The sequence below is a fragment of the Crocuta crocuta genome, unplaced genomic scaffold (assembly GCF_008692635.1).
Source record: "Crocuta crocuta isolate KB4526 unplaced genomic scaffold, BGI_CrCroc_1.0 scaffold494, whole genome shotgun sequence".
In the NCBI taxonomy this organism is placed as follows: domain Eukaryota; kingdom Metazoa; phylum Chordata; class Mammalia; order Carnivora; family Hyaenidae; genus Crocuta; species Crocuta crocuta.
The window spans coordinates 191211-204474 of NW_027527931.1; the positions used below are offsets into that span (position 1 = coordinate 191211).

The 13264-nt window shown below is 58.6% G+C and overlaps 1 protein-coding gene across 1 annotated transcript; it reads right to left on the reverse strand.

Annotated features, from left to right (window-relative positions):
- Window positions 1–329: 329 nt before the first annotated feature.
- LOC144221176 (CD48 antigen-like) lies at window positions 330–10117 on the reverse strand. The gene is made up of 6 exons (XM_077751613.1): window positions 9953–10117; window positions 4306–4698; window positions 2467–2763; window positions 2020–2166; window positions 1737–1828; window positions 330–1503 (listed from the first exon to the last, which is right to left on the reverse strand). The coding sequence occupies exons 1-6, from the start codon at window positions 10023–10025 to the stop codon at window positions 1411–1413; spliced, it is 1095 nt and encodes a 364-aa protein (XP_077607739.1). The 5' UTR covers window positions 10026–10117; the 3' UTR covers window positions 330–1410.
- Window positions 10118–13264: the final 3147 nt, after the last annotated feature.

The following is a 13264-nucleotide window of genomic DNA, read 5'->3' on the forward strand; positions in this document are numbered from 1 at the left end:
GGCCCAGACAGTTAAGCATCCGACTTCAGTTCAGGTCATGATCTCACGGTCTGTGAGTCTGAGCCCCGCATCAGGTTCTATGCTGACAGCTCAGAGCCTGGAGCCCACCTCAGATCCCGACTCTACCCATGCTCTGCCCCTCCTCCACTCACTCTCTGTCTTTCTCTCAAAAATAAAATTAAAACAGTAGATGCGGGAGGAGGGAATGAGATCAGCTGAGAGGCAGAGGGAACATCTCAGGGCTCATCCACACGGATTTTCTCCCCTGCATCACAGAGCCACTCACTTCCCCTCCTGCCACCCTGTATCCTGGACGGTCAGANCCAGACAGTTAAGCATCCGACTTCAGTTCAGGTCATGATCTCACGGTCTGTGAGTCTGAGCCCCGCATCAGGTTCTATGCTGACAGCTCAGAGCCTGGAGCCCACCTCAGATCCCGACTCTACCCATGCTCTGCCCCTCCTCCACTCACTCTCTGTCTTTCTCTCAAAAATAAAATTAAAACAGTAGATGCGGGAGGAGGGAATGAGATCAGCTGAGAGGCAGAGGGAACATCTCAGGGCTCATCCACACGGATTTTCTCCCCTGCATCACAGAGCCACTCACTTCCCCTCCTGCCACCCTGTATCCTGGACGGTCAGAGCCGGACCCCTCGGAGGCCACGTGTCCGGTGCCTTTCAGGGACTTGCTGCCCCCAGTGTCCCCAAGCCTTCCTCCCCGGCCTCTGGCTCCAGGCAAATGGACAGCCGTGCTAGAGCTGGACCCTGGCTGTCGGGTCCATGTTGGAGCCTGTGTGTCCACCTCTCTCCCCTCTCACTGCTGTGGCCCCTTTACTGTTTTCCACAGCGTTCTCTAAACCACTCACAACAGGAACACCCTCCTGGGAACCACTGACACCATCTGCTCCATTCTTCTTGTCTCAGAGATGAGCAGGAACAGGAAGGGCAGGACTGTCCACTCATGACCTCGAGACTCCCTCCCCTCCCCTTTCCTTCCTCTCTATCCAGTTCTTGGGCGCAATTTTTATGCAATGGAGGGGGTCCTACTGGGACACAGAGTCCCCTGAAGTCCCCTCAGGCTGTGTGGACGTCTTGGAGGACAAGGCTGACATTTCTCCTTGTTTCATGTCATCCATGTGGATGAGCCTGAGGTCCGTGCAGGGAGGCCAAGGAACTGAGGCTAAGGGGGACTGGAACACAGGTTTGGACCCATCTATATATTCAGGTCTCCCTCCATCTACCATAATGTGTGTCCTCTGGTGAACTTGAAAACAAGTGTCTGTAGAAATTCACCGATGTCGGCTCAATCCGTCCCTGCTCAGAGCAGTCGGGGGGAGGGGCGGGACCAGGGTGCAGGCTTCACACTCACATCTGAGGTGTTGCCAGAGGCTGGATTCCCTGCTTCTTCCAGTTAAAACTCCATCCTGACCTGGCCTGGCGTGCGGACCACACTGTACACAGTGGTGAGAGGACTCTCCTGTACTAGATGTGGTTCCTCCGATCCCTGGAATGTGGACAGAGGGTTCCTGCCACAGCTGCGGGACAGAGAGGCCCCGGAGGGACCCCACAGATGCCGTGCTACTCACATGACCTCCCCCCACAGCGCCCAGCACTGCATGGACCCGTGTTAATACTGCATGGCTGGAAGGGATACAAACATGAGGCCAGAAAGTGCAGATGAGTGGGTTTGACCAACTCACACCCAGGCTCACAGGAACGGGGGGGACCCAGCCTCACCTTGTCCCTGCCGTCCTGAGATATCGGCCTGCTGAGCTCTGCATACAGGACGCCACCATCATGGTCCCTGGGCTTCTCCTGCGACCCTGCACCTGAGCCCCACACACTTGGAGCTGAATCTGAGCCTTGGGAACCTTGCCCTCCCCCCACCAGGACCCCCACGGTGATGCCCACACCCACCAGCCTCCCGGGGGACATTCCCTGAGCAGCAAAATCAGGGCAGGGAGCTGAGGGTCAGTGAGGGAGGGAGGGGTGTGGGCAGGGGAAGGAGACGTGCACCTGCCTCTCCCAGTCTCCAAGCTCTTCCTCTTCCCATGTGAGCACCGCAGGTACAGCCCAGCTCCAAGGACCAGCAGTGCGACCGCAAGAGCCCCCAGGATGGCTCCCAGGTGAGCAGCACCGGCCTGTCCGTGTGGACGTGTTTCTCGCTCTCAGAGACGGTGAAGAAGGAAAAGATAAGGGACAACGTCAGACGCCCATTGCCATGCACGTGGAGGCGTCTGAAGGGACGGGTCTCAGCTGGAGAGGGGGGACATGGCAGGTGCTTTCACCAACCAGTTCTGAGCCCTGCTGGGAGCCGGGTGCTGAGAGGAACAGGACAGGGTCCCCGCGCTGGAGGAGCTCATCAGTGGGGGCAGGTGGTGACATAAAAATGGGGGACAGGACACGGAACCCTCACCAGGGGGACCTGAGCCCCAGGAGTCCCCTCCCCTCAGGCAGGAACACTCACCATGGACACACACTTCCCCGAGGTCCCGGGTGGCAGTTTTCTGGTCCACCGGGTTGCTGACCACACAGGTGATGCTGGGGCTGGGCTGGTTCAGGGGCAGGTTCAGAGCCAGGGTCCAGGGGTTGGGGGCTGGTCCTGGGGCCTCTCTCTGCTCCAGCTCCCTGGGGAGGCCCTTGCTCTCCCAGGACACGTTCACGGCCCCTGTGGTTCCCGTGGCATTGCACTCCAGGGTGACGTTGCACCAGTCTCGTGTGAGGGACAGGGTGTCCTCCAGGACCTGGGGACGGGGCACGGGCTCTGGGGCAGGAGGGACAAAGGACAGGGTGTCCCGTGAGTGGAGAGCATCACACTCCTGCTTCCTCATGCGGAATCTCACTGATGCCCTGGCTCCTCCCCGGAGGATGGTGAGTCCATTTTATAGATAAGACAGACTTGACCGAAATATACAGAAAATGACTAGAAGGAAGGAGCCACTGAGTGAAGCCGCATGTGATTTTACTAGGCTGAGCATGAATAAAAGCCTCCCGGCAGAAAATACGAGACCCTCCTACCAGAACCCAATAATTCTAACACAGTGAGGTGTCCTCCAGAAGTCACAGAGTCAGGGACAGAAGTATCTATCCTGTTCTGGCCCCCCCGCCCCCCGCTCCGATGGTGGCCGAGACCACAAAGCCTGAGGTGCAGAAGGCCACCTGGGCAGCAAGAGATCAGTCCCAGGCCCCCAGCAGGAGAGGCGGCTGTGGGGGACACAGTGGGTCCCCAAGGAATGGACACCCAAAACATGCTTAGAACAGGCACTGAAATTGCCGACCCCACAGGGAACAAGACACAGGGGAACAGGCCCTCTGGGGACCTCAGGGACCTGAGGCTGCAGGAGCTGCTCTCCCCGGAGCAGGATGTCTCCCTCCAAAGGGGGTCAGAGACAGAGACAGAGGGAGGTGCTGACTGTGTGTCTGAGGAAGGGCCGCCCTGTGAACGTCTCCTGCGTCCCTGGAGGTTCAGAGCTGCACCGGGGAGTCTGGGAGTGAGGATGGCCTTGGGATTGTGCTGAGAAGGAGGAGGGAGAGGGTGGGAGGACCCCAAGTGGGTTGTGTTTGAGCCTGGTGACAAGTGTGCCCAAGGATGACCACGTGCTAACCCGCACTGCATGCAAGTGTCTTAGGGTCCATGGCCAAGGGGACCTGAGGCCCAAACCAGCTGACCCTAAACTAGGGAAGGTCTGGATCCCCGGAGAGGAGCAGTGGGATCACAGGGTCCTGACAGGTGGACGGAATAGGAGAGGAGGGGGCGGGTGACGTTCCAGAAGGACTCAGGCAACCAGGACCAGCTTTGCAGGTGGAAGAAGGGGCCAAATGTCAAGGACACAACCACCCCTACAAGGTGGGACAGGAAAGATGTGGATCCTCCCCTGGAGCCTCCAGAAAAAAGCACAGCCCTGCAGACACCTGACCCTCATCGCAGTGGCCCCGAGTCTGACCCTGCCCCACACACAGGTGCACACGCGGTTAGGCTGCGCTAAGACACCTGTGGGTCCATCTGTGACAGCAGCAACAGCCGCCACCACACCAGTTAAGGACATGTGTCCCGTGAGCACAGTAAGGGTTCCGGCAAAACCCCACCTCCCACGTGTCCCTTCTCTGTCCTGAAGCACCGAGGGATCCACCCCTGCTGGGAGTCTCAGCCCCGCCTCCACTCGTGCTGAACACGCTGCTTCTGATTTCAGGGGAGAAGCAGAGCCTGAAGTCTGGGGTCTGGAAGGGATCCTGCAAGGGGCCCATGGACACTCCCAGGGACCAAAGCAGGGGGTAAGCCTGTCCTGGGGGAGGGGCCACCACGTACCGTAGACACTGAGGTGGAAATACTGGGCATTTTCTATCCCTGTGCTGAAGGAGCATCGAGCCCGGTACCACCCACTGTCCTTGAGGGTCAGCTTGTCAATCCTCAGGGTTGTTGTGTTGGGCACATGGAGCCTCTCCTTGAACTTGTCCTGGGGGTTGACCCATTCTGGAACATCCACCCCAGGAGAGACGTGCAGGAGGAGTATGTAGTTTGACTCGTTTTTAACGGCCCAAGAAATCTTCTCCAGCTTGGCTTCAGGAGGTACTTCTGGACGTCTGGTCACATGAAACACCACAGAACCTCCTTGAGTCCCCTTCAGGGAAACTAGGTTTCTGGAATCCTCCACTCCAGATCCACGGGCCCCAGAGCTCCTGACCCCAGTGCTGAAGGCGCCTACGGCATTGGAAACACAAAGTGTGAGGATGTTTCATTAAGAACAAGGAGAAAACCATAGACCCCATAGTGTTAATGAACTCCACCCAGGAGACCCCTAGACTCCGGGGGGCGGGACAGAGCGTGAACCTGGAGCGAGGCTGGAATCACGTCCTGGTCCTGGTGGGGCGTCCCCTTGAACACGGTCCTGAACTGCCCACCCGAGTGTCCTCACCACCTGACACTGAGAGTCTGGGCATGATGACATCACAGATGGAAAACACTGAGCCCTTTTAGGTCAATGCCAAGTGCACAAGTGTAGGAGGAGCTTCCTCTATGGCTACAGAGGCCCCACCATCCACATGCTGTGGGAGCCCTGACCCTGCAGTGGGAGCCGCATCCTGTGACTTGCTCTGAGGAGCAGAGTTCAGCTACAGTGATGGACGTCACTCAGTGACAGCAGGTCTCACAGGAGTGTGACTTCCGTCTCCCTCACACCCTGTCTCTTTCTGCTGGGATGAGCCTGCTCCCATGTTGGGGCTGAGCTGTGGGGACACCCATGTGTCAGGGATGGAGGGCATCCTCTGGCCAACACCTGGGAGGAAGGAGGGCTGAGTCCACCCCCAGCACCTGCTCCCCCTCCCCAAGTGCAGGGTTGAGGGGGACCCACACCATTCTCGTTGACCTTGAGCTTCCTCAGCTCCACACAGACCAGAATTTCAGTCCAAGAGGCCCTGGGACTCAGGACCCAGCATAGCCAATCCGGGTCATGACCTGCACAGGCTGGGAGCCCACATGGTGAGTTTCAGTGATCTGGGGACGGCAGGGGACACAGCAGCAAGTGATAGGCATGGTGCTGACGTAGGTGGGTCCTGTCCCCTTCTGGGCAGGCCTGAGTCAGGGTCAGTGAGGCTGCATGACAGGGCTTCACCCCAGTCCCTCTGGTTTCCCTTACGGGATGGGGGTCCCCATCCCGGCCCGGCACCCCTTATCCATCAGGCCACAGGCCCTCAGCACCTGCATCAGGGGGAAGGTGGTCACACTGTCCCTGACCGGACTGGTCAGGAGATTGACAGGGATTCAGTCCTCAGCCCCCTGCCGGCCCCTCCTTCGTCCCTTCCCTCTAGAGGTCACCGTCCTCTGACCCCCAGTGCAGGACGAGGTCGGGGCAGACACGTGCCCTGGGTGCAGGACCCACCCCGACACGGCACAGACCAGGTGCACGGAGACGGCAGGGGACACGGCCACCAGTCCCTCTAAGCAAGTCAGGACATGAATGCCACGGGTCCCCACGGCACAGCTCGGCTCTCCATCCCTCCCATCAGACACTGTCCAGAAACTTGATTTTGGACCCTCAGCCTCCAGGACTGTGAGACAACAACTTTATGTGGTTTCAGCTGCGGGGTCTATAGGATCTTGTTCCACAGCCCCAGAAATCCAATCCAGGAGCCCAGGCTCAGGGCCCAGCACCTGGGACCCCGTGAGGGCTCCTGGGACCAGGCCTGGCCTCATGGGCGGCAGATCAATGAGTCATGGGCTCTGGGATGACACACACCCAGGTTCAAGTTCCAGAGCCGCCCTTTACTGGCTGAGTGGCCTTGGTGATTTCCCAAACTGTCTAACGTGAGGCCCCACGTGTGAAGCAGGGGACACGAGAGTGTGAGTGCAGGGGGCTCCTGGGGTGTAAACACAACACAGCAGAAGAAGCACCAGCCGTCTCCTTCTGTGGTTCCTTCCGTCCCTGTTCCTAGGACCTCCTGCCCTGCACTTCTCCCCGGCGGCTGCACCCCTGATGCCGCCCGGCCTGAGACGGCACGTCCCCGTCCCCCATGACAAGATCCAGTCCCTATGGGTCAGCTGCTCCGTCACAGTCCGAGAGGGAAAGGTCCCCAGGACGGCCCTCCAGGCCAGCAGCCTGCGGAGGATTATCCCCACTCGAAGGACGAGAGGCTGCGTTTTGGCCACACTCGCATCTCTCACTTTGGTGGATGGTGAGCAGACCGTACACACACATACAGGAGACGATGGGGATTGACATGCAGTCTGGCCCGGACCTCGGACCCGCTGCGCACTCCCCTCCACAGACATGGCTGTTCCATCGTGCGTGTCCCTCCAGGTACCCTCGTGCGTCTCCACATGCCCGACCACACGCCGCACATGCCGTGCCTGCCTTTCCCTGCATGACTCGGGCAGGGGTCCACACTGTGTCTGCACACGGGACGCATCTCATGTCCCAGCTGCACACAGTCCCACGTGGGGCTCACGTTGTCTCCACGTGTGACGGGAGCTCGGCTGTGGCCCTTGTCCCTGCCTTCTCCTTCCATCTGTGACGTGGAGATAATGACAGTGCTCCCCTGGGACAACGATGGCTGGGATTTCAGAAGGTGAGCGCGTTCCCGTACGTGTGAGCTGCTCTCACGACTACGATGCTTCTCCTGACCAAGCACCCCTGGGGTCCGCCCCCCACTTCCCAGGTCCCAAGATGGAGCCCTGCTCCCCCACCAGCTGCCCCCTCGGGGTCTCCTCCTGGGGTCAGGGACGGGCTCCCGGGAGACAGACACCCGTGCTGTGACCCCACAGGCGGCCGTGGGAGCCAGAGTCCGGCTGGTGATGGCAGTGCCCACAGCAGCTGGGTTCCATGGCCCTGTCAAGTCCCCCTCAGCAGGTGACTGGGCACTCGTGTGCAGCTGGGCGGGCTCCTCGAGACCAGGGGGCAGCTCCCAGGTATCCCACACTTGGGCTGGGAGCAATTCACACTGGGGGCTCTGCATGGTGTGGGCGATTCCACTTTTTTCTTCAGCAGGTTGCTGGACCTGGAGCCGGCTTCCCTCTGCCCCAGCCCAGTGCTTCCCCTGCAGGGAGCTGCCTGCAGCCCTGCCCTCCCCTGCCCTGCCCTCCCCTGCCCTGCACAGGGGCTCTCCCTGCAGACCTGCTGTCTGCTCAGCGGGTCCCAGCAGCTCTGGGCTCTGAAGCCCCAGCTATTCTCCTGGGAAAGGGACCAGATGCCTGTTGGGCTTTGGCAGGACAGGGACCTGGGGCACCTGCTGGGAGGGAGGGACGCAGGGAGGGAGGAGGCTCAGCCCTCAGGCTGCAGGGGAGGCCTGTCCCCCAGGCTGGATGGTGATGGGCGCTCCAGGGCTGGACGCACCTCGAAGTGGGAGGAAGGAGGTGAGAGTCTCAGATCAGCAGACGGTGCTAATNATGCCCGACCACACGCCGCACATGCCGTGCCTGCCTTTCCCTGCATGACTCGGGCAGGGGTCCACACTGTGTCTGCACACGGGACGCATCTCATGTCCCAGCTGCACACAGTCCCACGTGGGGCTCACGTTGTCTCCACGTGTGACGGGAGCTCGGCTGTGGCCCTTGTCCCTGCCTTCTCCTTCCATCTGTGACGTGGAGATAATGACAGTGCTCCCCTGGGACAACGATGGCTGGGATTTCAGAAGGTGAGCGCGTTCCCGTACGTGTGAGCTGCTCTCACGACTACGATGCTTCTCCTGACCAAGCACCCCTGGGGTCCGCCCCCCACTTCCCAGGTCCCAAGATGGAGCCCTGCTCCCCCACCAGCTGCCCCCTCGGGGTCTCCTCCTGGGGTCAGGGACGGGCTCCCGGGAGACAGACACCCGTGCTGTGACCCCACAGGCGGCCGTGGGAGCCAGAGTCCGGCTGGTGATGGCAGTGCCCACAGCAGCTGGGTTCCATGGCCCTGTCAAGTCCCCCTCAGCAGGTGACTGGGCACTCGTGTGCAGCTGGGCGGGCTCCTCGAGACCAGGGGGCAGCTCCCAGGTATCCCACACTTGGGCTGGGAGCAATTCACACTGGGGGCTCTGCATGGTGTGGGCGATTCCACTTTTTTCTTCAGCAGGTTGCTGGACCTGGAGCCGGCTTCCCTCTGCCCCAGCCCAGTGCTTCCCCTGCAGGGAGCTGCCTGCAGCCCTGCCCTCCCCTGCCCTGCCCTCCCCTGCCCTGCACAGGGGCTCTCCCTGCAGACCTGCTGTCTGCTCAGCGGGTCCCAGCAGCTCTGGGCTCTGAAGCCCCAGCTATTCTCCTGGGAAAGGGACCAGATGCCTGTTGGGCTTTGGCAGGACAGGGACCTGGGGCACCTGCTGGGAGGGAGGGACGCAGGGAGGGAGGAGGCTCAGCCCTCAGGCTGCAGGGGAGGCCTGTCCCCCAGGCTGGATGGTGATGGGCGCTCCAGGGCTGGACGCACCTCGAAGTGGGAGGAAGGAGGTGAGAGTCTCAGATCAGCAGACGGTGCTAATCCCAGAGAGGAAGGACTGAAGGACAGACGGCCAGGGGCACAGGTGTCCGTGATCCAGAGAGTCAGGATATATTTAAGGAACATAAAATTTAACATTCAACATTCAACATAAACTTTTCCATTTCTCGTATTTCTTCTTCCTTCCCTTCTCTCCTCCCTATCCCTCCCTCCCTTCCTCTTTCTTTCTTCCTTTTATCTTTCTTTATTTCCTACATAACCTTCCAAGCTACATGTTTAAGGAGCAAACTCTATGTAATTTCACATGTTTTTTCCAGTTAATTAGAATGGAAAGATAGAGAAAGTCTACATTTTGTTGTTGACAAAATTATTTGGGTAAGACGGGTATCAAAGCCTTGAATGCTCATTTTCTAATCAGAAACGCCCTGTTTGCAGGGAATTTCTTGGATCCCTGGTAGTTGGGGTTCGCAGGCAAAACATTATAGGAAATAAAAGCTTTCCCAGGATTCCCGGGAACCATAGCTCTGAGACCTCAGTGTTCCTCTTTGTTTTCATTTACTCTGTTACACAAAATCAGAGAGTCTCAGAGGAAGTAATAACGGGAATGTCTGGGTTTCGTTAGGACAGTCTTTCCTTCAGTTCCCTTCCGGACACCTTCCTGTCACCCCGTTCACCCCCTCCTGGGGCCTGTCAGCGCCCATGTTCCGTCCACACCCTTCCAGCAAGTGGGCTCTGACACCCTCAAACTCTGGGGGCCGCCCGCCCTTCCTGGGTCAGACAGAATTCAGTGTGTTCCGGGCCCTCCTCTTGCCCCAGGGGCCACAGCAGGGTCCCCCCCGCCCCGACGGGGCCTCTGGGCCACCCCAACTTCCCCACACAGCTGCAGGGGCTGCTCCGTGCCCTGTGCGAGGCGGCCCAGCTCGGAGCCAAAGGCCCCACACGTGCCGTACGACAGAGGTGGTGTCAGGTCCTTCCCCACAGACATCAGACCCACAGGAGCCCCCCTCCCTGCCCCGCACAGCGGCCTCCCGCCCAGGGACCCGGGCCACTCACTGAGGAGGAGACTGATGAATCCTAGGAGCCAGGGGGCCCGGCACAGGCGGGAGGCCTCTGGGCGGGTTCCCATCACAGCTGCCTCCCTCCAGGCATCTTCTGGGCCTACTGGGCTGCGGAGGAAACATCCAGAAGGCAGAGACAAGAGGGGAGAAAAGCTTCACTCAGATCAGCTCTTAGCTCTTCCCACCCCAGGGGCGGAGCTAACCGTCTAGGACAAGCTGGCTGCTCTAGAGAAAGCCATTCAGATGCTTCCTCTTTCCTCTCCCTGCACTGGGTCTCAGGGAATGATGGCAGATGAATGTACGAACACCCCCTCGATGAGCCGCTGGGTGGGAGAGGCTGTCTTCTGTGGGCACCATGGGCCTGGATATCTCAGCTCCCCAGCCGGCACCCAGTGGGACCCCAATCTGTGTCCCTGGGTTCACACTCAGCCCAGCAGCCCTGCTCCCCAGGGACAGCCGATGGCCGGGCACATAGTCACAGTAACCACTGTCCCAAGAACACAGCTCCTCCCTCTGCTCTGGGCCTGTCCTCTGTCTTTATACCATGTAACAAGTCAAATTTCTTTCTGATTTTCTCTGAACTTCAACTGTCAGGTGCCGAAAGACGCTTTAAGCAGAAGAACAAGTGCTTTGTGGGGAAGAGTCAACCCCCCCCATGCAAATATGGGCATTTCCCTGGCACCCTGGGCCCTCTGGGCACCCATGCCTCCCCCACAGGGCAGCCCCCACCTGCACGTCCCCCCAAGGCTCTGCCAGCCCTGAACCTGCTCTCACACACAGGCAAGGGGCAGGGATGTGCTCCTCTGGCCAAGGGCTCAGCTGCTTAAGTTCATGGTCACCTGTTGACGGTCAGGCCTCTTCTCCCCAGACAGGTCCCCATGACCCCTGAGAACCTTGTCTCCTGTGGACCCAGGGGAGCATCACCATAACTACCCCCGGCTGGTGCCCTTTCTCCACCCACTGAGGTTCTGCCTCAGGTGCTCAGACCCTTGGACCCTGAGGCTGGACCCCAGGAAGGCCGGGAACATGCACTGAAGGTAGTCAGCCTATTGGCTGGTAAATCCACTTTGTGGATGTTGAGGCCCAGCCTCAGGGTTTGTACGACCATCAAAGGTCACGAGTCCCCTGGGTGGTTCAGTCGGTTAAGCATCTGACTTCAGTTCAGGTCATGATCTCACGGTTAATGGGTTCAAGCCCCATATTGGGCTCTGTGCTGACAGCTAGCTCAGAGCCTGGAGCCTGTCTTCAGATTCTGTATCTCCCTCTGTCTCTGACCCTCCCCTGCTCACTCTGTCTCTCTCTGACTCTCAAAAATAAATGAAAAACATTAAAGAAATTTTTTTAAAAAAAAAGGTCACTCAGCAGGTCAGGAGCAGGGGCTGGACTCCCAAACTTGATCCCCGAGAAATCCACCATCCAGCTCCTGTCCTGTCCACCGTGTGGCCTCCAGAGAGTCCCTGCATCTTCTGTGGGTTCCCTCGACCAGCTTGCGCACCTCAGACAGGAGGGCATCAACACTGCTTTCTTCCCTGACTCCTGTCCAGTAACAGGGACGGTCCTTCAGGAGGCTCAGTCCCTGAGCCTTGAGGGAAGAAATTCCTGGATGGAGTCCACACTCCAGCATGATGGGGAGCAATTCGGCCATGCCCCTGTCTGTCCCTACACCCCAGGGGAGCCCTCTCAGGGGAGGAGGGTTTGCTTGTGAAAGCCAGTTGGGGGTGGGGCCCAGGGCCTAGGACAGAGCCCCTAGCAGCTGCAGGTCAGGGACACTGGAGAGGCAGCCACCGCGGACTCCATGCTGGCACCACACCATGGACATTTTCAGCCTCCAGATACGGATCTCCATCACTTCCCGCCATTAGCAGTAAGAGCCAACGTCACTGTGCACAGTGTGTCTAAGTTTCCGTCGTTCACAGGCACGGTCCCTGTGAGAAACAGCGGGGATTGTGACTACCGTCCATTTTACAGATGAGGAAAGTCGGGGCCCATTTAGGGTGCTTGATGAGCCCGCAGTCTGGCAGCCGGGATGTGGCAGGGTCAGGACCACATCTCAGGCTCTTAGGCCACTGGTCTTTCCAGAGCCAAGTCCTTCCTGACCTTGAAAAGCCACATTGGTGGGGGAAGGAGACCCTGCCCAGGGCAACTTCTCTCCTTTCTCACACCCTCAGGCAGAGGAAATAGGCCTGTGGCCACAGCTCTGCAGGCTCTGACATCCACAGAGGCCCTTTGCTGACCACAGCCTCCCCCCTGCACTGCCTGCTTTCCACACAGGCCAACGCTTCTGGCCCTGCTCTGGGTGGGGCTTGCTCTGCCTCACTTGGCCGCTTTCGACACTTTCTAACCAGGAAGCAGCTAACATAGACGATGACCCTGACAGCCCTTGGGCACCATGGCTTCAGTGCTGGCCCGCGGGCCTTGGGCTCAAAACCATCCTGGACCAGCCGGAACTACAGTCAGCTGCACCTGAGTCAGCGAGCTCCCACCACAGAGGGATTTGGGGATGGTCAGGGGTGGATGGGCGGGCCACTGGGCCCGTGTGGGGCAGTGAGGTCACCGGTGCCACAGCCTCTGATTTTCTCCAGAACGCCCGTCTCCAGGAGAGACCTCCTGCGCCAGGACGTGCTGGCTGTGCTCCTGGCGCAGATTCCCAGCAGCGCCCTGTCCTGACTCCCCACCTCCCGTCCTGATCCTGCTGCTTACGTTGGATGTCTCTTTCAAATTCATTAGGTTATGTTTATGTTCTGTACTTTATATATTATTTTCACAATTGGGAAGGTCTTTTTAATATTAATTTAAAAATTTTAAATTCTTTTTTAAAAGAGAAGGTCTTTAACAGAGAATACTGTGGACAACTTTTGAGCATAAATCGTTCCTGATATTTTTGGTTTCTTTTCCTCCTTGTTATTTATTCACAGATGTGAGTGATGAGGAACAGAGTGTGAACTACTTACAGTCCTTGCTCCTCACAGCACTTGTGTGTCTAGAACATTAGCAATTAGAACATGTGTCCCAGGTTCCTGAGCTGCTTGTATTTTCTATTTTTTGATTTTTCTACACTTATCCCTGAATATGATCCCTTGAAAAATCCTATCATATTTGGGATGGTGAAATCACTACATTTTGTGGAGAGAGGATCTACAAGGAAGAAAATCCTAAGGATTCGGGGGTCTGGGGGAACCGGAGGGGCAATGGGACATCTTCTTCTGGAGCCTGAGAGGAGCTGCTGTCCCTCCCCAGGCTGCAGACGCGAGATGTGCACATGCTTCCGTTTGGAGCCCTTTGTCCTGCTCCCCAGCCGCAGCCCCTG

Bases quoted from the DNA above. Each gene is read 5' to 3' on its own strand.
- LOC144221176 (XM_077751613.1), bottom strand. From the start codon at position 10,025: ATGGGAACCCGCCCAGAGGCCTCCCGCCTGTGCCGGGCCCCCTGGCTC. The intron at 2,764-4,305 runs GTACGTGGTGGC...CTCCTGCCCCAG, and splicing joins TTTCCACCTCAGTGTCTACG to AGCCCGTGCCCCGTCCCCAG. The intron at 1,504-1,736 runs GTGAGGCTGGGT...TCCACATTCCAG, and splicing joins CTCAGGACGGCAGGGACAAG to GGATCGGAGGAACCACATCT.